Genomic DNA, 24021 nt, shown 5'->3' on the forward strand with positions numbered 1-24021 from the left:
TGCCGAGCGCGGGGGTGGATGCCGGCTGCGGGGGGTGCTGCCGGGTGCGGGGCGATGCCGGGTGCCAGGGGGCGCTCCGCGGCGGCGGGCGGGCGCTGCGCTGCGGCGCGGGGCGGGGCGGGGCGGGGGCGGGGCGGAGTGACGCGCGTCCCGCCCCCCCGCCGCCCCTCCCCTCCGCGCAGTCAGCTGAGCCCCGCCGCGGCCGCCGGAGCCCGCTGCCCCCCCCCGCCCGCCCCGGCCCGCCCGTTCTCCCCCCCCCCTTCCCTCCCTCCGCATCTTTGCGCCGCCCGGCGCTGCGCCCGCCACCCGCAGCCTCGTCCGGCTGTGTGTGCGTGTGGGTGCCCCCCCCCCCCCCCCCAATATCCTTCCCCAGCCGCTGCGGACCCCCCCCGGCACGGAGACATGGCCCCCATCGGACTCAAGGCTGTGGTGGGAGAAAGTAAGATCCGCGTCCGGCCGCGCTACTTGAGCACCCCGCGGGGGGGGGGGGCGTGAAACTGGCCAGGCTCCGGCTCCCCTTTTCCGCGGGTGGGGGGATGCTGCGGATGCGCAATACGGACCCTCGGGGGGGAGCGGGGGGGGGCGACGGGACACCCCCGTGGGGCAGCCGGCAGGACGTGGGGGACAAGCCGGCCCGGTGGGCTGGGGGGGTCGGGGCTTGCTGTCTTCCTCCGGGTTTTATATTTTTAATTTGGGGGGGGGGGGTGTTGAGGCTGTTGGGATTTTTCTGCAGTGCTGAGGGGAGGGGAGGAGAAGGGGGGGCGGTGGAAAAAGGAAGCGACAGGCTCTCGAGTCTTCCCCCCCCCCCGCCTCTGGTTCCTAAATGGCCGGGGGGCGATCGCCTCATCAGAATATAATCAGGAAAGCCCAATCCCCCCCTCCAGGGGGGGGTCTGAGCCCGGGGAGGGGAGCCGGGGGGGGCACAGGGATGTCCGGCTGTGCAGAACCCCCCCCAGCGCCGCCGCGGTGACAGGCCGGCCGCCTCTCGGCTTTGTCTGCAGCAAATCCCGCTTTAATGATATTTTTTTTTTTTTTCCCCGGACGTGACTTCGCTTCCCTGATCTCGGGGCGGCCGTGCTTCCCCCCCCCCCTCCCCAAAACCCACCCCCCCGGGCATTTCTGCGCCCTTTGGGGTCGCGATCCACCATGCTATTTTGGGCGGCCGAGCTCCGGGGTGGGAGGGGGGGAAGGCGGGTGGGAACGGAGCAACCCCGGGTTTGCTTCCTCCTTCCCCCGGCTGTTGCAAGATGATATTTTCAACGTCTTGATGGCGGAGGGGGGGGGGGTGTTCTCCAAAACGCCCGAGGCTGGGGGGGGGGGGGTTGCGGCTCCTTTCCCCGTAGCAAAATTAAAGCGAAAAACTCCGCATTAAAAAAAAATAATTAAATGAAGAGCAGAAACGGCAGGAACCGGTGGAAACTTCCCCCGGGCTCCCCGCAGCCATGAAAAGCCCGTCTCGTCACTCCCCGCTCCTCTTGCAGGATTTATTTCCGTGGCATCGTGGCCAGCCGGGGCCGGGTCTCTTTTTTTTTTTTTTTTTTTTGGGGGGGGGAGGGGGTGGTTGGTGTGTAATCTGGGGGGGTGTGCGTGGGGGGGGGGGTGCGTGTGGGGGGGTGTGTACGTGGGTGAAATCCCCGCGGGTGGGGTGGCTCCGGCAGGCGCCGCGTTGTGCAGCGAATCCCTCCCGCGCAGGCTGCAGATGGTGCGGCCGGGGCTGGTGGTGTGATCGGGTGGGTGGTGATCTGAAGGGGGGGGGGGGAATATCCCCCTGGATTGATGGTCCTGCTTTGTTCCCAGTCGTCACCTGCCCCGGGGATGGGGGGGCTGCGCCATACCCCCCCCCCCCCCGGCGCCCTGGGGTGCTGCATTGAGGGTTAGAGCCCAGCCAGCTGCAAAATGAAAGGGGAAAGGCAGGGAAATGCCCCGTTGTTTCTCTGCTGCAGGATCAGCCTTGGGGAGGGGGGAGGTTGGCTCTTCTGCTTTGCTGGGTTTTCTTTTGGAGGGGTTGGTCTCCTCGCCTTCAGGGTGGGGAGAGGGGCTGCTCCCAGCCCAGCCGGGTGTGGAGGGGGGGGGGGGTGAAGCTGGACCAGCCACCCACACACCCCCAGGCAGGGCCCCATCCAGCTTATCCAGTGCCCTGGCTAAAGAGGGGACAGAGACCAGTGCCACAGCGCGTCCCTTATTTTCATTCATTGTCTCTGTGCTGAAATAGGCTGGGAGAGAGCACACACACGCAGACACACACACGGAGGTTCAAGGCAGCATCAGGGAAATCTGGCTCAATCCTTCCCTTCAGGGTTTAGTAACAAACTGCTCTGTTCTTCCCTGAAAAATATCATTCCAGACTGAAAATGATAACTGGTAGCTGGGCATCAGTGCTATAGCGGGGCTATCGGCGGAGCGTGGGTGTTTGGAAGGAGAGAGCAGGGTTCGTGCAGGCAAAATGCTGCATAGGAGCAAGGGACGGGGCCCTTGGAGGAGCACCCTGTGGGGTTCAGCTCTCCCCTCCCACGGGGCTCGAGGTGCTCCTCAGGCTGCCACGGGAAGCTCCTGGTCTTGGTGGGTCAGTTCCTGCCTTGAGGTGCTGTTTTCAGCCGGAGCTGCTCCCCCCAAGTTAGGACCAGTCTGCAGGGTACCCAGACCTCCCCCTTCCCTGGGCACCAATGCGGCTAGCACAAGAATTCCCTGGCTCTCCCTCACTGCGCCAGCCTGCTTTCAGGCAGGGATTCCCCAAAGGTTTACCTGCAGAAGATGCTTGCTCGTAAGGAGCAAGAGGTCCAAGCCTGGGGCTGACCCCAGGGCAGGGTATCCCTGCTGGGCTCCCTCCCGAGGAAGAAGGATGCTGCCGTGTTGCCATGGCTCGCTCCGGCAGGCCCCCCCTCTGGAGCTGCATTCTGCCCTGGCTTCCCTCCAGACGCGGATTATTCTTCTGACCAGCTGGTGCCATAACAAGATGGGTTTTGAAGGCCCTTGGAGAGCTGGGAGGAGGTGGGCAGGGGGATGAGGTGGGCGAGTGTTGCAGGAGATAGGCAGAACTGAATTGTCGCCCCCCAGAGCCGTGGGGTGCATGCTAGGGGAGCTGTCCCTGTGCCTCCCTGCAGTAGCCAGCAGCGATGGCTGCATCCCTCCAGGATTTGCTTTCATCTGGCTGGGGTTGGAGCTGAGTGCGCTCAGCCCCGGAGGTGTTGCCGGAGGAGCAGGTCCTCCTGGTGCGTCTTCTGTTCGTTCTGCGGGCACCTCCCAGGGAGCCCCACTGGAGAACCAGTCGCTTTGCTCTGGTGCTGGTTAGAAAAATCTCACCCAAGTGTGGCAGCTGGTCCCACCTCTGAGGACACCCATCCCCAAATCTTCATCTAATTCCCACCATGTGAACATTCGTCCCATCCTCTCTTGCCCCAGGGCCTCCTCGGATCTTCTCAGGGCAGCCTGCCCCGAGCTTCTCCTGCACAGCCCGGTCCCCGCTCTCCTGCAGCACCCTGCAGTGGAGAGGAGGAGGAGACTGGGTTTACTTCATTAAACCATCACCAGTGAGGGAAGACGGGCCGTGCTGCAGGGGTGACACCTGTGCAGCGCCTGCCACCATGGTGGGCTGGTGCAAGACACGTAGCCAGAGCAAACAGAGGTGATGCCCGTGCTGGATCTGAAAACCCCTGGACCCCTTCACCTGGAAGAGGAGAGAAACCTCCCCGAGGGCTTCCTTTTGCTCGTGTTGCTGTTTGCTCGTGTTGCTGTCATGGACAGCAAGACATGGGAGAAGCAGAGCAGCCCCGGGATAAGGGAGCGCCCTGCTCACTTCCAGAGACAGCAAGAAAACACCTTTCCCCCAGGACACCAGCTGATCCTCCCACGGAGCATCCTTGCCTATACAGCCTCCCGCAGAGCTGACCTGTGCCCGGGTGCCTGCCTGCCGGAGCCGCACTGAGGAGCCCCACGCTTAAATCCTGCCTAGACGAGGTCTCACGGGCCCTCAGCACCCACGTACAGCCCTCCCTGCCGTACCGTCTCACTCGGTGTCCCCATCTGTACTTCTCAAGGGTCCATCCCTGCCTGTCCAGCGCTGGGATGTGATGACTCAGGGACACAGGCTCACGCCGAGCTGCACTTGCTGCGCTGCACCTCCAGTATGGGGAGGAGGCAGGGGCAGGGCTGCCTGCTGCTGCCAGCCTCGGGGCACAGCCAGGCGCCCTGGGGACCTGCTGCCGGGTTGCTGGTGCCTGACTCACCCAGGCTGCTTGGGGCACCTCGCTGCTCCCACCGCCCCTTTGCTGAGAGCACAGGGAGACTTCAGGGGCCAGATGCTGCTCCTTGAGGATGCTCCGGGCTCATCTCGGGACCCAGGGTGTGAGGCTTGTGTGCTGCCCCAGAGCCAGGTCTGGCAAGGTCTCTGCCAAGCAGAGGAAGAGGAGGCAGCGAAGGGCACAGGGCTGGCTGGTGCTGGTGGGACCGTTGCAGGGATGCACGTTGCATCCTCCTGCCTGCACCGGGGCAGAGCCTGGTCTCAGCGTGATGGTGAAGTGGATGGGTGAGGAGGAGAGGGTCTCTGCGCCCTGTCCCCCATGGGTGGGAGCAGACCCTGAAGCCAGTCGCTTCCTGGGCAGCCCACTCTTCCAATCCCCAACTCTGGGGAGTCCTGAGGGTGGCACGGTGCCGCCTGCCCCATGTGTCGGTATAGGAGCGGGCACCTGGCAAAGCCTCTGCTCGGGCCTTTAGCCCTGTCACCAGGGTCTCTCTAAGTCTCCAACATTGGCTCCAGGTTGGAGAAGCCTGAAAAAATATATGCAAAATTCAGGGCTCACCTTCACAGGGTAGAGCAATTTCAGTCTCTAAACCATGGTCTACTCCAGGGGCTGAGAAATACTTGCCTGTACGTGACCATGGAAGGTTACCAAGAATGACAAACCTCACTTTGGCAGGTCTACATCCACCCACCAGTGTCGGCATGTGGAAGAAGGTTGAAAAAAGCCACCAATATAGAGGACTTAGACTCTTTCCCTCTTAAAAAGAAAAGTAAGGTCTGGGTCTAATTCCCCTGCACCTCCCAGGAAAAATGTCCCAGGAGAGATTCCTTCCCTCTTCCCACAAAATCAACACATTTAAAAAGAGAATCATCGTCACATGGCTTTTAGTTGCATGCTGAGAAGCAGATGCTGCGTCCACCAACTCACGGTGCAGGAAGGAACTTGGCTCTTGTGTTTTGGAGAGTGCAAAAATAGATCAAGCTGAAGGTGCATTAATTTATGGGCTTCCACATTGCCCACGTACACGCACAAACACACGAATGTGCACGCCCACATGCATTGACACATGTGCTATAGGGTCATTTATGGAGCCCATCAGATGGTTTGACGTTGTGCCGCTAAGGGAGCAGCAAAGACCACTCAGAGTTGGACCAGCTCAGGCACACATCAGCTGCCCTCCAGCCTGTCCCTGCTGTCCATGTGGGCACAGGAGACTAGCCCAACCTGGATTCCCACCGAGCCGAGCCTGAAGAGCCCCAGTTTATTGGTGTTTTGCTCCCTCTTGGTTCAAGGCAGAGAAGAACCAGCTCAGAAAGTCATGGCTGCACACGCAGGAGAGCATGACTCACCCCTGGGAGAGGGTCACCTCCCCTCCGGGATGCTGTGACGTGCCGTGTGTGCCTTCCTGCTGCAGGAAAGCTCTTGGCTCCTCTTGGCACTGAAGCACTGCCAACATTGGCTACACCAACAGCACCTACAGCCGCCGACAGCCAGGTACAGGGTCTCTGCTGGGGATGGAAACACCTGGTGGAAGAGGACAAGCGTTAGTGAAAGGTGATGCCTTCAAAAGGAATCTGATGTAGTCTGTGGCCCGTTGACTCTACCCAGATGAAGAAGCTCTGCTCAAGTCCCAGATCCTTTTGCAGACCCGAGGAAACTGTGCCTGGGGTGATCCTGCAGTGAAAATCCTTCTGAATTTTACCCTGTTTCTCCAGTGCAGTCAGTGAGAGCAATTTGTGGGTGCGATCATACATTTCATTTCCCTTATTTCCTTTTAGGTGTGTTATTCAATTTCTAAAGAGTTCAAGACCTCCAGGGCTCTGTCCTCCTTCTCTCTGGGCTATGCAGGTTTCCCATGGCTTTGGCTGGCAGGTATAAATACGTACATCCTTCATGAGAACAGCACAAATAGGAAAAAGAGGAATTAATCACAGGTTACTATGATGATTACAGTGACTAATCCTTGAAGCTAGAGCCCCAGCAGCAAAGCAGCACTGCACGGCTCCCCAGAGTAGCACAAATACTGCTCGGTGTGGCTTCAACACGTGGCATGTTTCACCAGTGGCCGTGAGGGAGATGTGGGGTGCTGCTCTGGATGTGAAAATATCAAAGTTCACCTCATTCAGGGTTGGGGAGGAAAGGATGAAGCTGAGCCTGGGCAATTCTGCCCATGCAGGACTTGCTGCAGCTGGACGGCACCTGGGCTGCACCACCAGCGTGTTCCTACATGAGGCATGTGTCCTCCAGAAAGGCTGAGGTCTTCCAGGTGGGCACCAGAAATAATCCAGTGAGAAAAATAGGTGTTCAGGACATAGACTGCTGGAGGGGAGATGTTTGTGACTTTCTTGGTTTATGGACACAGTGATCTCCAGACTCAAATCATGCCTGAGATGGCTCTTAGCCACACTGAAGGACATCAGCTGGGCTTTGCCTTCTGTAAATGAAGTTATTCTCTATGTCCTGAGTGGGGTTGATGCCCTTCCTGCCATCCTCTGGTCCCTGAAGCCTATTTTATTGGGGATGGTATACTGGCACCTAGAGATCCCCAACTGAGGATGTTCAGAGGCAGATACGTGCTCCACTACATTCAGACATGGTTGTATCTATGTAACATTCACACTGTCTTAAGCAATTTGTTAATGAACCAGCAAAAAAGCAGTTGCCAGGCCAACCCAAAGCCAAACATGTTTGTCTTGGAGATGCAGCATGACAGCTTTTTAAGAGAAGTGGGTCTTGAGCAAACCTCACCATGGATTTCTGTGATCCGGCTCTCCAGAGCTGCTCTGGGATTTTGTATCCCAAAACAGAGGATGCATGCGGAGAGTGAAAGGACTGAGCCCTGCCTGTGACAGGGAAAAGCCCCCTGTGGTTAGGACCACTCGTCTCCTTGGGCAATTCCTACAGCCTGTTGCCCATCCATACAGCAACTTCCCTTACCACATCAGGCCAAGGTGTGCAGCCCATGGAGTCCTGGGACGTGGCAGCAAGGGAACATTTCTGAGCAGCAGGGATTTGGCCTCCTGCATTGCTCCAGGAGGGAAGGCCTTGGCCATGGCTGCTGGCACAGGCCAGGCTTGGGTCAGCGCTGCGGCATCCCTCACCCGTCCTGGTGCTCCAGGGCAGGGTGGTGGCCAGCACAAGGTTTTACTGCTTCCACCGACCAGTGGAGGTCAGGGCTGCTCGTTAGGTTTCAGGCTTGTTCTGAAGGAGGATAGCGGGCTTGGGGCATCCCAAAATGAGTCCGTCTCAGCACAGGTTGTGCTTGGCCATAGCTTTGTTGGTGTGGGCACAAGCGGTGACAGGGTTGGTCCCTCTTCCCCCAGAACCAGTTGGAGATGCAGGGCTGGTTGCTTATTGCCACGAGCAAGTGAGGCAAGGCAGGCCTGGAGAAAGGCTGCCCAGCCAGCTTGGTATAAATAATGTGGGCTAAGCCTCTTGGAGTGACGTATGGGCTCAAGTCCTACTAGGCTACCGTGTCACCAGCTTCTGGCCCTGCTTGAGAACAACGCAGTGGGTCATTTTCATGCCATGCGTCACCACGAGAACAAGCCTAACTGCAGGTGATGGGCTGGGGAGGAGGTTGCTCTCAACGGTGTCATCTCCATGATTGCACTTTTAAGACCATATTACTCAAGAGCGCTGGAGGTCTTCCATTCGCAGGTGAGATGCGCTTCATTGTCCATAGGCATTAATGTTGTCTCTACATTGGAGGATAAGTCCAGAGCTGTCTGTATTGTCCGTTCTTGGTAGAAATGGTAATTAAAATTCTTCCAGCCTGAAGGAAACAGATGCAACGTGGTAGGTCCAGACAAGCCAAGTGTTGAAGGCACTGGATGAGATAAGCGTATGCGGTTTTTTTCCCCTAAAACCTGGTTTATCTCCAAGATGAAAAGCTTGACTGTGAGCGTCACCAACTGACGTTAGAGCCTAAAAGCTCTGGCTGGCCAGACCATTTGGGGACACAGGCGGCAACATCTGACCTGCTAATATGGGGATGTAAGAGCACTGCTTCCTGGGAGGTGGCCAGGCTTGACTTGAGGACCTCAGGGAACGGAGGAGCTGCCAGTTCCCTGGGAGTCTTTTGCTGATCCTGTAACTTCCCCTGAGTGTAGAATTGGCTCTAGGATGCCTTCCCTGGTGTTGCTCATTTTGGATAGCTCGTATGCGCTGGCATCCCTTCTCCTGGTTAGATGTGCCCTTGCCAGAGAAGCTGCTTAGAAATTGCCCTGCTCCGAGGAGAGGTCTGGGTGTCTTCTCAGCTCTGGCCTTGGCCAAGCCCTCGGTGCCTCATCCATCCCCTTGTGCTCACCTCCCACCTGGCAGCCCCAGCACCGCAGTGAGCAGTGCCCCAGGAGCCCTTCCACTGGCGGGATGCTGGTCAGGAAGGGTGGTACATTGGGCTAACTGGGATGCAGATGGTGTCACCCAGAGCTGTTCTTACCCACCAAGAGGTGACACACTGCTGGTGCCCCACAGCAAAGGCAAGGTCCTTGTTCAGAGATGCCTGGGGACCTCCCTGCTCCTCCCAGGGGTGTAGGTGGTGCTCACCTCCTGCCCAGCTTCCCAGCCACAGCAACACAAACAGCATCCAGCGCCACTGCTAGCAGCCACGTTAGCCAGAACAGTTCCAGGGAGCAGCTGTATCCTCGTACATCTGCACCTTTTCACCTCAAAATTCCCACATCTTCCCACTTTTCGTGCCAGACCTGGCCACCCCCAGCATTTAGTGTTGCCCTCTTGGTCCGCCCAAGAGCTAACAGACCACTCTTCCCTAACCTGAGGGTTTAGTGGCTGCTGCAAGGACACCCAGGAGGTGCAGGTCATGGCCACGTCTCCTCCAAATGTGACACTGTGATCTCAGGCTTTTGCTCAGGTTTGTGTCTTGTACCGTCCCGGGCTTTGGCAGGGCCCCGGAGCCTCTTTGGAGGGTGCTCTGTGGATCTGCCTCTTTCCCAGCCTTGCCCAGGCTCTGAGCTGGCTTTGGCAGCCAGTGGAAGAGCAGACCTTTGGAGCCAGATCTGACCCATGGTCAAAGGCGGGAGAGGACATCGGTTTAGGGAACGGCTGTGCCTGTCTGCAGCCCAGGCACAGGGCAGCTCTGCAGCAGGCTGGGAGCAGGGCTGGCCCCTGGTGCTGATGGGGGCCCACCTCTGACCAGGGCATGGATGCCCTAAAACAACAAAGCTCAGAGCAATCATGATCAGAGGCGCCCAGTTTCTGCTCTGGGATGCCCATCTTGGTGCCAGGATCAGGCCAGGGGACATGACAGCACTTTGCACCGGGAGATGCACAGCCAGGCAGATGCTCCCCCCATTGCACACATCCAGCTCAGCCCATACACGTGCAAAAGAGAGAGAGTTCCCACAAAGCCAGGTGCTGAAGACGGAATGTCTTCTGCAGCAGCTGCCACAGCAAGGACAAGCTCAGGGGTGGCTGAGGCAGCTCTTTGGGGAGCCCTTTTTGGGCTCTCCTGCCCTGGATTCCCGTCCACCCGCCTTGCTGCAGCAAACGGAGGGTGCCGGGAGTACTGAGCCAGCTGAGCCACAAGAACCTTTGCACCGACAGCACCTTCCCCTGGGCCCCAGGACGTTCCTTCCCAGCCTCCTTCCTTCCTTCCCTTCCCGGTCCGGGAGCAAAGCGGTATTTTCATCATAGGTGCAGGATTTCTTTCTGGCTGCTCGCAGCCAGACCCTGACCAGTTCCTAGCCAGTATCGCCGCCTGGCACGTGGTGCACTGCCACGGTCCTCCGTGTTTTACTCCCCGTCATTTCTGATTGAGGTTGTTGGTGTGGGATGGAGAGCGCGTGCGTGCTGCCTTGTAAACAGCACTGTTATTCCTGGATCCTTGCTCCGGGGAAGGAGCCAAACGTGAGTAATGAAAGGAAGAGGAGGGATGTGCTGGCATCCCTCCTTCCCGGCTCCGCTCCTGCGCCAGCAGAGGACCAGAGGGCAGGACCGGGGACACACGGGCAGCCCTCACTGCCAGCTCCTGCCCACGGTAGAGGACAATTCCTGGTTCACTTTTTTGCTGCATGGGTGACCTGGATGTGGGTGGGCAGTGCACATGGGTGCAGGGCAGCAGCTTTTCCCCCCCAAGCAGTGTCCAGCTCAGGGGTACAGAGCATCTGTACCCAGTTACCCTCCATCCCCTCTTCCCCGGTCTGGAGGTGCCCTGCACCCCCTGTACTGATGGCGAGGCTAAAGGATGTGACCAAGAGCAGGCAGGACCCTGAGTTCATGGCCAGCACCCTTCTGGGGCTCCCCCAAGGAGGCAGATGTTGCTGGGTAGGACATGGATGTGCGGTGGTGGGAACTGCTGCCTCCAAGTTTTACAGCAGGACAGACACCAGCAGCGCTCAGAGGCTCCCATTTTATCCCTGCTGGCACCAGTTCTCATCCCGATGCCGCGGCTCTGAGCCTTGCAGGCAGCCCAGGCAGTGTTACAGCCTCGCTGAGCCTGTGCAATCACCACGGAGTGTGTGGACGGTAGCACAGTGAATGAGCCCAACGGTGTGGGGAAACCACAGGGAGCATCACCCTGGGGGGCCGGGGCTGAGCCGAGCCTGGCAGGGACCCTCTGCTCTCCCGGTGAGGATGCTCCGTGCAGCGCAGGGCGGCTGTGAGGCCCCGGCCGGCCCCGAGCCGCTTGTACCTGTACAAATCCCCAGTGGGGGTGGGGGCTGGGAAGATGGGGTGTTTTGTCCAAATTCAGCATCACCCAAAAGCAGGAGTTTCTAGGGGTGGGTGCTCCCAGAGCAGTCCCCTCTGCATGCGTCTCTCAAGCCTTATTCTAAAAAAGGGACAAATTTAGGCCCCAAACTGCCCCACATAAACCCAAACTGAACTTTACCCAGGGGACTGGCACCGTTGGGGTCAGTCCCACAGGGCAAGGGTCCCAAGGCTGAGGCTGGCAGGGTGACACCCTCAACAATGGGCTCCCCACACTTCACGTGTTTTCTAGTTTAGAAACATTTCCTAATTGGGTTTTAATTTGGCATTTCCATCCCTTTTCCTGTGACCAGAGGGTGAGAGCAAAACCCTCCAGGGGAGAAAGCCAGGGAGAAGCACCATGCAGAGGACATGGCGCAGCCGCTCACAGACGCAGACTCTTTTCCCCAGCGTGTCCCTGCTCTGCAAGGGGTGATGATTCATACATAAGGGTAAAAAAAGGGCCTTCAGTGTTTTGGGGGCACCTCATGGCCCCCAACACAGATGTTCAGGCAGCACATGTGTCTGGCAGGAGGGCAAGTACTTACTCTGGCAAGGCTTGAAACCCCCTTCCTGCAACCCAGCCCTGAAGGGTGACATCCCCGTCCCACTCCCAGGGCCACCTCCTCAGGTGTCCTTAGCCTGCACCCCACGGGGAGCAGCCCTGCAGGCTGGCCCGTGGTATCTGTGCCCGGGAATACGGGCATGGGCTGGCCCCAGCCCTGAGGGGTCCCTGGGGTGCAGGGGGACCCGCGGGTGCTGCTGTCCTGGCTGGTTGTGTAAGCCTGGCGGCCACGAGAGACAAAATGAGATTGTGGGGGATTACAAGGAACAGGCTCAGGCTGCTTGATTCTTGTTTCTAAAAGGAGCTCTTAAGCCGCTGTTGTTTTCCCGGTGCTTTGGATTAGGGCTGAGATGTGTGGGGTGGCCCCCAGGCTCCCCCAAGGGACCCCCCAACCCTCTGCCAGCCCACGGCTCCCCACTGGAGTGGGCTCCATCTGTTAGTGCCAAGCACGAGAGAAAAACAGGGCTGGGAGGTGACCGCCCCTCCTTGGGTACCCCAAAACCACCCCCCATCTCCTCCCCATGTCCCCAGGAAAGGCACCGGGGCAGCGGGGCTCGCCATGGCCCTGCACATGGCTGGGGGTTTCGGTGGCCCCAGCGAAGACCCCACTGCTGCTGACAGACCCAGGGGTGCTACAGGGGGGCACTTGGGGTGCTCACCCCCCTCCTACGCTCCCTCTCTTGCAGAGATTATGCATGATGTCATCCGGAAAGTGAAGAAGAAGGGTGAATGGAAGGTGAGTGCCAAACCCCAGGGGGGCCGGGAGAGGAGGAAGAGGAGGAGGGTGGGGAGGAGGAAGCAGGGAAGGGGGTAGGTGTGGGCAAGGAGCCCCCAAGGGCGGGTGGAGGAGTGGGGAAGGGCAGTTCCCTGGCTACCTGCCGTGCCCCCAGCTCACAGCCCCTCTCCCCAGGTGCTGGTGGTGGACCAGCTCAGCATGCGTATGCTCTCCTCCTGCTGCAAGATGACCGACATCATGACGGAGGGCATAACGAGTGAGTACCGAGTCGTGGCTGTCTCTCGCAAACCTCATTGTAGGAAGGGCAAAACCTCCCTCTGAACCAGGGGATCCGCAAAGGCATTTCCAGGCTGGCACAGGCCAGTCGAGGTGGTGGCACGGCCCTCACCCAGCCCCATCCCACTTGGGATGGAGACACGCTACCTCCCATTGCTCATGGATGACTGTCTTGGTGCCAGCCTCATGTTTCACAGCCTTCCTCCTTGCCTGCTGGGGCTGGAGGAGCCCGGACACCTTCTGTCCTGGCAGGATCTCAGTCCGAGGAGAAGACCAGGTGTTATTTTATGTCAGCCCTATAAATAGCTCCCTGCAGCACTTGGAAAGGAGAAGGCAATCCCAGGCTGTGCATCGGGAGGTGTTCGGCGCAGCGAGGGTTTGCCCCAGCCCGAGTACCACCAGAGCATCACCCCCAGGCAGTCCCCTCCAGCGGAGGGACGTGGGAATAAACCAAGGCAACAGCAGCACGGGAGCACACAGACGAATCCACCGGCCCCCCGGGACCTTGCCAGGCACCCATGCATGCAGCCCCAGTGGGGCACCCCAGGGCTGGGACAGGGTGGGCACAGCCCCTGCCTCAGCTCCTGGGTGGGCAGGGGCGAGCAGCTGGGGACATTTTGGAGACAGGGGAGTTCGTAGGGCTGGTCCTGTGCTGCCGTGGGATATCCAACAACCCTGCCTAGCTGAGTGCCCCTGCCCGCACCCGGCCCTGCCATGGCCCTTGTTTTTCCCCCCCAGTTGTGGAAGACATCAACAAGCGCCGGGAGCCGCTGCCCAGCCTGGAGGCCGTCTATCTCATCACCCCCTCCGAGAAGGTGAATACACAGTGTGGGGCATTGGGAGGGATGGGGGGGGGCATGGCCTTTGCCTGGGGGAAGCAGGGGGATGCCCACATTGGGGCAGGCAGCCATGCCCACGGGAAGCATCTTGGCTCCAGCGAGGCCGGCGGTGCTGCCGGGGTGGTGGGCCAGAGGTGCAGAGCTTCCCCCCCGTGCCAGGAGGGAGGACCCTGGGTGACCCTGCCGAGATGCCCGCGGTGCCACCGTGCCCAGCCCAGCTGGTCCCTTCTCTCTTGCAGTCCGTCCACTCCCTCATCAACGACTTCAAGGATCCCCCCACCTCCAAGTACAGAGCTGCCCACGTCTTCTTCACTGACTGTGAGTACCCGGAGGGGAGGGAAAGTCCCTGTCACTAGAACGCATGCAAGCAAGTGGGGATGCAGGGACGCTGAGCGCTACCCTCCTCCTCCTCTTCCTCCCCTTGCAGCTTGCCCTGATGCCCTCTTCAATGAGCTGGTGAAATCGCGTGCCGCCAAGGTCATCAAAACCCTGACGGAGATCAACATTGCCTTCCTCCCCTCCGAGTCACAGGTGAGGCCGGGCTGGGGACCGTCCCCGCCGAGGTGGTCCGGGGGATGGGACAGCTGGGGGATGCTCTGGGTCCTTCTCCAGCCCATCAGGGTTTGTGTAACAGCCTTGCATCCCTCTCGGCCAGCTCCTCGCCCCCTGCTCGGCTCTGCCTCCCTGTCTCCTTTGATTACTTCTCAGGGCTGATCCGCTGCAGGGGATTTAGCGGGCGCCGCGCTTTGGCCCTGTGCCGGCGGCTGCAGTGGCCAGCTCTGTGCGCTGCCGGCACGCTCCCCAGCCAAGGGCACCTGCCCTGTGCCATCTGCCCCTGCTGGGCACATGGGGACGAGGGGGACAGGGAGGGACAGATGGTGCTGGACCTCTTTGGTGCCATTTAACCCTTCAAGCCTCAGCATTTCTGGGGAGACAGAGAGGTGGAAGATGACCTCTTGGCATTCCCCCCACAGCCAAATTGCCTTCTGGTCCTTACTGGTGTCATGGCCAGGGAGCGGCGTGTCCCCACTTGTCCCCAGGACCCTGGTTTCCTGCCTGGGAGCAGGTGATTGCTGTGGGCCGGGGGTCTCCTGCCTCCTCTGCTCACCCTGGGGGGCTACACTTGGGTAGGGACCGTGCCGTGGAGCCGGATCTGGGGAAGGCATCAGGGTCCAGAGCTGGCAGCCGAAAGCCCAAAGGATGCCCTGAGCATCACTGAGCTCTGGCTGCCCAGTCCCAGGCTCGGCTGGGGACCTTCGGCTGGGGTTGAATTTCCAAACCCACTGGGTTGTCCTGCGGGGCTGCTCTCCTCCGGACGTCCACCGCAGCGCATCCCCTCTCACCTCCCTCCTGCTGCACCTCCCAGGTTTACTCCCTGGATTCGGCCGACTCCTTCCAAAGCTTTTACAGCCCCCACAAGGCCCAGATGAAGAACCCGATCCTGGAGCGCCTGGCCGAGCAGATCGCCACGCTGTGCGCCACGCTGAAGGAGTACCCGGCTGTGCGGTACAGGGGGTAAGGGCAGCGAGATCGGCACCCCCCCCAGGGACCTGCCCTCTCCCCCAGCAGCGCAGTGCAGCTGGGGCCGTGCTGAGCACAGGGCACGGACGAGGCCATGCTGTGTCCCGTGCTGGTGAGGGCGTGGGGACGGAGGAGGTGGTGGGATGGACAGACACCCGTGCTCAGTGTAAAAATAGGCTCAGACTTGAAGATGCTTTGGAGAGTGGGGAGGGGGTTAGGGCCCTAAAATCCAAGTGGCGCCAAGTGAGCACCCCAAGGAGAGGTGGAAATGGGCAACAAAACCTGCTCAGGTCCCTCCTCTCCCACGAGCCAAGGACATTGCACAGGGAAACCAGCAGCTCCTCCCCATCCCATGGTGGCAAGAGCGACCCGCCCCAGGGAGCTGACCTCTCCTTCTGCCTCCCCCAGGGATTACAAGGACAACGCCATGCTGGCGCAGCTCATCCAGGACAAGCTGGATGCCTACAAGGCTGATGACCCCACCATGGGCGAGGTGAGCGGGGACGGTGCCAGAAGCACCAGGGGAAGATGCTCGGGTGATGTTTCACTCCTAAAGTTCCACTCAAGCTCTGCCATGCAGCAGTTGCAGACCCCAAGCGGGGACCCCGAAATGGCCCCAGCTTCCCCTGACTGCCTGCGGGGCTGGAGGAGCCCCCAGCCCCGCTGCTGACGGCTTTCCCTGGCTCTGCAGGGTCCGGACAAGGCTCGCTCCCAGCTCCTCATCCTGGACCGCGGCTTCGACCCTGCTTCCCCAGTGCTGCATGAGCTGACCTTCCAGGCCATGAGCTACGACCTCCTGCCCATCGAGAATGATGTCTACAAGTGAGTGCAGCACTGTTGTCCCTGTGACCCCCATGGCCCTCATGAGTCCAGCCCTTGAGTGGGAGTTGGAAGCTCAGCCATGAAGTCTGAGCCTCAGCATCCCTCCATCCATCACAAGCCATTAGTTGGGAGAAACCATTCCTGCCTGCAGTCTGGCAGGCATGACGGGCAGAATTGATGCCAAAGGGGCTTTTCTAGCTTTCAACCCTTTATCCCTTCCCACCATTCAGCAGCTGAAGGGGTACAAGAAGGCAAGATGCAAAACCAACTTGAAATAAGAGCCAAGAAGAGCCCCCGTGCCCCCCATCTCCCCACACCCCCCTAGAGCTGCACATCCTCCCTGGCAGCAAGGGGACCACGTGCCCCCCGGCCCCGTCCCTGCCGTGACGCTCCCTGCCCTCTTCCCAGGTATGAGACGAGCGGCATCGGGGAAGCCCGGATTAAGGAAGTTCTCCTGGATGAGGACGACGACCTGTGGGTCACCTTGCGCCACAAACACATCGCCGAGGTGTCCCAGTGAGTGTCCCTGTGGGTGGTTTGCCAGCTGGGTGGGACGTTGGGTCAGCATTGCCACCCACCCCACTGCAAGGGCCCCCTCCCCGCTGATGGCTCTGCCCTCCTCTCCCCAGGGAGGTGACCCGGTCCCTGAAGGAGTTTTCTTCAAGCAAGAGGATGAACACAGGCGATAAGGTGACCTGACTGCGCCCACCAAGCAGGAACGGGCACCTGGGGGACTTGGCTACAGGCTGGCAAATGGCAGAGTTTCTTGGGGACACCCAATGGGGACCTCTGCAAAGGGCCAAGGGTGCTCAAGTCCCTGATGGGGGGAGATGGCTGTGGGGTGCTGGTCCTACGCCTGGGGCTGGGGAAACGGGGCACCTTGGTCGAGCACCACACCACGGGGGTCATTTTGCCCCCAGCACAGGGTCCGTTCCCGTCCTGCAGCGGCTGCCTCTATCCCCAGCCGGTTCTCTTCCCGAGATGCTGAATCGGTGGCAGTGAGGGGACCCCAGTGGAAATAGGGTGTGAAAGTGTCCAGAAGCTGAAAGCACCATCTCAGACTCAGCCAAGCGCATGGTGATCCCAGAGGAAAGTCCCGGGGGGATTTCTTCCCCCACTGCATTGCAGTTTGCAGAGCTGCAGACCCCCTTCCTGCCCTTCAGCCACAGTGGAGGAGACCCGGCAATGCCCCGGCAGGCATCCCCAAACCCCTGCGAGGGGCTCGCATGGGGACAGAAGTCCTTGGCAGGTTCATCCACTCCCTGCTTACGGTCTCGCACCCAGCCCTAAGTCCCCAAGGGCGAGTGACCATGTCCCTTTCGCTCGCAGACCACCATGAGAGACCTGTCCCAGATGCTGAAGAAGATGCCGCAGTACCAGAAGGAGCTCAGCAAGGTACAAGGAGCGGGGGGAGATGTCTGTGCAGAGCAGCTGGTGCTGAGCCCACCCAGGGAGTGGGCGATGGCAGCTCTCCCTGGAGGGTCCCCGGCCACAGACAGGGGCTGAGGCTGGGGTGGTGGCACGGGGACCTTCGGCTGCCACCGGCACCGCAAGGGTGACTGCACCGCTTGTGTCTTCCCAGTACTCGACCCACCTGCACCTGGCTGAGGACTGCATGAAGCACTACCAGGGCACGGTAGACAAGCTCTGCCGAGTTGAACAGGTACCAGCTTCCCCAGCCCCACATCACCCCCCCGACACACATCCCGATGGGGATGACTGGGGCCAGCAACTCCTGCCCCACAGCTCAGCACTGAGCCGTGGGTTGAGGTGTGATGAGCATGTGCGTTCTCTGCAGGACCTGGCCATGGGCACCGATGCTGAAGGTGAGAAGATCAAGGACCCCATGAGGGCCATTGTCCCAATCCTGCTGGATGGGAATGTCAGCACCTATGACAAGATCCGTATCATCTTGCTCTACATCTTCCTGAAGAACGGTGAGGAGGACACCTGGGCAGGGGTGGGCAAGATGTGCCGGCAGCTCTGGGTGGCAAACAGCTCAGGGTTCGGCCAAGTTAAGCCAGATGGAAAAGCTCAGCCCTGTCTCCCCAACCACCACCAGGCCAGGGGTCCTAAGGTGACAGCGGAGGGGCTGTGTCCCCACCGGGAGGCATTTCTCAAGAGGACGCCATCTCCCCGTTGCATTTCCAGGTATCACCGAGGAGAACCTGAACAAGCTGATCCAGCACGCTCAGATCCCAGCAGAGGACAGCGAGATCATCACCAACATGGCCCACCTCGGGGTGCCCATCATCACAGATGTGAGTGTCCACCTCCCGCTCCCCGTGGCTCTCATTGCCCCTCAGAAGGACCGTGGCACCCGCTCTGCTGTGGGAACCGCGTACCCCCCGGGGTACCCCCAGCACCCCTCTGGGGTGGCCCCGATCCCACCGCCGGAGCCCCCGTGTCTCAGGGTGTCCCTGTGCTCTTTCTGCCCAGTCCACCCTGCGCCGCCGGAGCAAGCCGGAGCGGAAGGAGCGGATCAGCGAGCAGACCTACCAGCTCTCCCGATGGACCCCCGTAATTAAGGACATCATGGAGGTGAGCCAGCAAGGACAGGGACGGGGGACGGGGCAGGGACCTCAGCACCACCCACGAAGGGACCTGCAGAGAGCTTGCTGCTCCCAGCCCAAACCCTGACACCTCTCCCCGAAACGTGCCCTCCAGGCTGCTCCCTGCCTGCAACTGCAACAAGTTTGGGATGTTTCTGGCCCCCATGTGCACACTGGCCTCAGGTGGGATGCACGGCCCTGGCCGGGCTTGCACGGCATCCCTGCGATACAAAATGCCGTAACAAACTAGTTGCTCCTTGTGCCGCGCTGTGTGCCACGACAGGCACGGCTGGGTGGCCTTGTCACAGCATTGTCCACATCCCAGCTGAGCCAGGGGTCGGGCACGGCACCGTTCACCCCTGCCCACAGGCACAGCCATACCTGTACCCACGGGAGGTACCCGGTGAGCTCTGCGCTTGGGTAATGCTGGGCAGAGCCAAGAAGTGATTTTTTCCAGGTGCTACCTTCCTCCTGACCCGCTCCCTCCCAACCACCCCTCGAATCAGAGCAACCTCCTGAATCAGAGCAACCTCTCAGAGCAACCTCCCGGGGTTTGCCCAGAGCCAGGGGAATCCCAGGCACCAAAACTTCTCCCCAACACAGACATTTCCCACATGCTCAGACAGACAGACAAACCCTGCAGCCACATTTTGAGGATGGGGATATCACCATAGTTCAGTGCCACCTCTGCTCCCAGGCACCCATGACAAGCAGAGCTACAGCTCCCTCCATTTCCAAAATCACACAGCTCTTGCCTTCCTCTACCCCAATCCATGCAAACCCTCCCCTGCCCAGGGCACCCCTAAACCTCATCCCCAGGACCGGAGGAGACTACAGAGGGCAACATCTCACAGATAACCTTAATCCCCCCTGTGCTGTCCCTGCCCCACAGCAGCCAAGCACCACCCTCCTCCTGCTAAGTGCACCCTATTACAGGAAAACAGCCAAACTGTTCCAAAAAGTAAGGCTGTGCAAATATATGCAAATGAACCCTGACCCAGTTGGGCCAATCCTCCTGGGCACAGCCCTCCAGAGGGGCTCTTGGGCCAGAGGCCATGCCCGGCTCCTTGCTGAACCCCCCCCCGGGGCTCTCCGCCCGCAGGACGCCATCGATGACAAGCTGGACACCAAGCACTACCCGTACATCTCCACCCGCTCCTCCGCCTCCTTCAGCACCACTGCCGTCAGGTGGGTCTCCTGCGCTCCCCCTATACATTGACACATATATCACCATCAGCATCCATCCCTCACCTGCCCGGAGGGGCCGTATCCATCAGCAGGTCTGTGAGCTGCTCTGCCGTCATTCAGGCACCCCGTGCCTCAGTTTCCCTGCCTGTAACAGCGAGCAGCGCTCGTGGCTGGAAAGCTGGACTTTACCTGCTCTAGCAGAAGTTTGGGAGCTAATTAATGTGTGATTTAGTTAAGATGTGAACTCAATGCAGTTTGTTGCGTCCCGCCTATCCTTCATCCCTCTCCTCTCCCTCTCTAGTGCCCGCTATGGCCACTGGCACAAGAACAAGGCCCCCGGCGAGTACCGAAGCGGCCCCCGCCTCATCATCTTCATCCTGGGTGGTGTCAGCATGAACGAGATGCGCTGCGCCTATGAGGTGACACAAGCCAGCGGCAAGTGGGAAGTGCTAATAGGTGAGTGGGAGCCAGGGCCGGACCCTGCGCCCCGTCGCGCTGGCTGCTCATCCCACGCTCCCTGCACCACCCCGCAAATTCCCGGCTCCAGATGACTGCGGGAGCTGGAACTCTGCGGAAAGGTCTTCTGCCGCCTGCTGTCACCCCTGTGTCTCCCCTCCGCAGGGACAGGATATGTCCCTCCACCCATCCCCAGTTTTCCTCCCATTTTTCCTCTCCCTGGCTGGTTTTGTTCAAGAGGATCTGGGTGAAAGGGAAGGGGGTTTTGCAACTTGAATTGCTCCTGTCGCCCCTGTGTTGCACACTCGTCCTCAGGGTCATTACAGGGATAAAAAACAATAAAGAGGCGTGCGACGCTGCACGCCGGCCATGATGTGCACTGTGCATGCAACAGGAGATGCATTTTCCTGTTGCACACAGGCAGCATGCATGTAACAACATGCATTGCGTGCTCAGTCTCAGCACCCCGGCTGTGCTCCTGGAGGAGCCATGGGTCAGGTGTGGAGGACAGGATGGAAGCCCTGCCAGATGTTAGCAAGGAGTTTTTAGGTCCCCTAAAATTCCCCCGGGTAAGCACGGCTGGATACACACATCGTAGGGCAGGGGCAGGAGCCCCTCACCATCTCATCTGGTCCCTGGATTCTCGCCTGGGGTGCCTGGTAGAGCCTCTTGCCAGCATCTTATCTGCTCCTTGTATTCCCCTGGGAGCAGCAGACCCCTCCCCATCAGCTCCTGCAGCCCCCAGCTGTGTCCCCCTGCCACTGGACCCACCACCACTGCCCAGCTCCATCCTGCCTCTCGCCCATCTCATCCCGCGTCTCTCCGGGGTCCATCCCCTGCATGCGCCTACGATGCTCCGGGTGGCAACCGCGTCCTTCCTCGCCCCAAAAAATGGAGGTGGGGGGGTCTTGGCGCAGCCATCAGCCCCGCTCTGTTCTCCTGCAGGTTCTACTCACATTCTCACTCCCACCAAATTTCTCATGGACCTGAGGCACCCCGACTTCAGGGACTCTACTAGGGTATCATTTGAGGATCAGGCTCCAGCAATGGAGTGAGCCAAAGAAACCAAGTAAAGGCAGCTTACTAACGAAAAAGAAACTCTTCCTCCCCGAAGGGTTTTCTTTGATTCTTCCATTCCTCCTTTCTTTAATTATTATTTTGGGTTTCATTTCCGTTGGGTTCTCCGATAAGAAAATGCTTGCAGTTCCTCCTTCCAGGTGGAAAAAGCATCCAGCGCCGCTTCCATCATCCCTCTGCCATGTCTCTTGGCCGGACCTGGCCGGCTCCTTCATGCCATGAGTTCCCCCTCGCCAGGGCCGGAGGGGCTGGGGGCGGCGGGTCGGGGTCCTGCCTGCCCAGCAGAGCCGTCCTGGGGCCGGACAGAGGACGGAGCATCCCGGGATGCTGCCCACAGCGGGCAGCTGGAGCGGGGCCGGGAGTTCGGTGCCTGGGGCAGCAACGGGCATGCGGGGCGGACCCCAGCGCTTGTCCCAGCTCCAGCCCCTCTCGTCACCCACAGCGAAGGCTGGGCGCTGCCGTGACCCCCCCAGCTCTGGGGTGCGATGGGGCTGAAATCCCGAATCGATGGGAAAGCTCAGGTTTGCTCTTGCGGCACTTGGTGCCCTCGGATGGGCAGGAGCCCCCCGACGTTGCAGACCCCCGAACCCCGTGCCGGGGTTTAGCTGCCGGCGTTTTTACTGGTGAGACCCGTCACGGCATCCCCCCGAGCCACCGCTGCCATGTGTTGGTCCGCGCAGAGCCGGGGAGGCTGCGAGGGCGGCGCGGCGGGGAGCTGCCGCTGGCACCGTGCCGGCGAACCCCCGAACCGGGGGCAGCAGAAGGCGAGAGCCCTTTTCTTCCTCCCCTCCCACCCCGTTCCCCTCCCGACCACCCCTTTGCCCCAGCGATGCTCGGTGCGGGCAGGGGGAGAGCCGGGCGACCCCCGGAAGGTCCCTCCGTGCCCGGCTGCTGCCTGCCCGCACCTCCCGCCCCGTACACCCCGGTGGCTTTTTGGCCAGTGCCTCCTGCACCCCCAGAGGGTCCAGGAGTGACCCCGCTGGCCACGACCCCGCTGCACGGGCACCTCCCGGCCCCCTCCTCATCCCGCCCAGCTCCATACATCTCCTTCATTTCTCCTTTTCCGTTCCTTTCCCATTCTCTGTGGCCCCCCCAACCTTCCCCCCGTCCCCCATAGACGTACATTTTCTCGCAAGCATTTCCACTGGCGTGCGGGGCCGTCGCCGCCAGGTAAGGCCTCGCTGGGGGGGAGACTGGGGACAGCGGGGCCGGCGGCCGGGGTGCAATTGGGAGGGGGTCCCGAAACCATCACTGACGCGCCCCCCCCCCTTTTCCTCTGCCCCCACAGGGTCCACGCACATCCTCACCCCACAGAAACTGCTGGACACGCTGAAGAAACTCAATAAAACAGAGGAAGAAAGCAGCAGTTAAAAGGAAACACCGCCACCGACTCGATGCCGAATTCACCTTCCCCGCCGGGCGCCCGGCCCGGGGTGCGATCCTGCACCCAGCCCCCCGGCCCGGCCCAGCTTTCTCTCTTGTTCTTGTGTTGACCCCCCCTCCCCTCCCGCCGCCTTCCCCATCTCATTTTATCCACAGGGAGGGGACAACAGCCGAAAAAAAATATATTAAGAAAACCGATGCATTGTGTTTAAAAGAGGAAAAGAAAAAAAAAAATCTATATATTTGTAGCTGCAGCTATCCGAAGCACCCAGGAGCTCGTTGCTGAGTAACCCATCTGCCCATTGCTAGCGAATGATGACGACAAAAACCAACAGAAAAAAAACCTTTCTCCAAAAGTTTCGCTCCTCGTTGGGGTCTTGCGTGGACGGACGGACGCACCACCATCGCTCCAGCCTCTGCTCGGGCAGGCGCCGCGGGCTGGGCTGGGCGCTCGTGTCGCTGCTCGCTTTCGGCCGGGGGGGTCCCCACTGCCATCTCCTGTCCCTTGTCTTTTCGGGGTGGGGGGTGTTCCCGCCAGATGTGCACACCAACATCTGGCACGGGGGTTTGGTGGCGGGGATGTGGGGGAGTGCACCCGGGATGCTTCACGCTGCGGCGATTCCCATGTGAAAAGGGACCAAAATGGTCAAAACCTGGAGACGGGGCCCGTTTGCTTGCACGGCCGCTCCTCTGCCCTGCTGCAGCCCGGCCTCCCCCTTCTCTGGGTATTCCTTAAAATGCATATAGATATATAACAAAAATTCAATTTTTTTTATCTCTCTCTCTCTCTCCCCCCCCCCTCCATCCCCACGGAAGCTCGGTGCCCCTGCGCCCGGCTCCGCTCGTGTCATGCCGTGGTGAAGCGTTCCTGAGCGTGCCGTCGCCCCGAGGCCCCCCCACTCTCTGGGCCCCCCCCTCCGGACTCTGTGTATATTAATGACTGTGTCTTGTGACGTTCTTACAAGCTTGGTGTATAGTGATTTAACCAAACCTCTGATTTTAGTTGGTTTTTTATTTTACACCCAAGGATTGCCCCCGCCCTCCCCTGCCATTAGATGCACTGCAATATTTTGGGGTCCATCATTTTGTTCTCTCCCTCTGAAGGCTGTGACCCCCTTTTCCTTCCCCCAGATCTCTCTTTCTTGCCTCGTTGGTGGTTAGCCCCCCCCTTCCCTCCCCGTCTGTTCCTTGCCCATAAAGTTAAATATATATTTTTAGGGCAAAGGCTGTATCATTGCACTGATATTTGTTGGTTCCTCCTTGGTCCTCCCACCCCGTTTGAGTTCCTTCTTGGTTTAGCAATGCAAATGCTTCAGGATCTTGTATGTTGGACATTACTATTTTTTTTCTGTTACAGTTATTTATATAAAAAATAATTTATCAAAAAGGAAAACTTAAAAAAAAAAATAATCTAGTCTGTCTTGGAAATTGTTTACCTTGAAATTACTGGAATCTAAATGTTTGAAAGTGTTGAAGCACAAACATGTATCATCTCTGTATATCTGTTCTTCTGTACTAAAGCACTTGAGTGACTAAATAAAAGCGATCTCCATCCCTAGTGCAACCAGGGCTGTGCCGTGCCGCTTGCTCGGGGGCCAGGCAGGCAAAGGAAAGGCTTGGGGAAATAGTCTCAGCAAACCCCAAATGCCCCCAAGGGAGA

At 59.7% G+C, this 24021-nt stretch overlaps 1 protein-coding gene across 1 annotated transcript; it reads left to right on the forward strand.

Annotated features, from left to right (window-relative positions):
* Window positions 1-290: 290 nt before the first annotated feature.
* On the forward strand, window positions 291-23925 carry STXBP1 (syntaxin binding protein 1). Its single transcript, XM_075055008.1, has 19 exons — window positions 291-439; window positions 12198-12247; window positions 12422-12503; window positions 13262-13338; window positions 13602-13680; window positions 13790-13893; window positions 14729-14877; window positions 15292-15376; window positions 15575-15705; window positions 16114-16221; window positions 16335-16395; window positions 17035-17100; window positions 17288-17368; window positions 17504-17642; window positions 17857-17966; window positions 18145-18246; window positions 19360-19445; window positions 19747-19901; window positions 22267-23925. The coding sequence occupies exons 1-19, from the start codon at window positions 403-405 to the stop codon at window positions 22347-22349; spliced, it is 1785 nt and encodes a 594-aa protein (XP_074911109.1). The 5' UTR covers window positions 291-402; the 3' UTR covers window positions 22350-23925.
* The last annotated feature ends 96 nt before the right edge of the window (window positions 23926-24021 follow it).

Source organism: Buteo buteo, chromosome 23 (assembly GCF_964188355.1).
Source record: "Buteo buteo chromosome 23, bButBut1.hap1.1, whole genome shotgun sequence".
In the NCBI taxonomy this organism is placed as follows: Eukaryota; Metazoa; Chordata; class Aves; order Accipitriformes; family Accipitridae; genus Buteo; species Buteo buteo.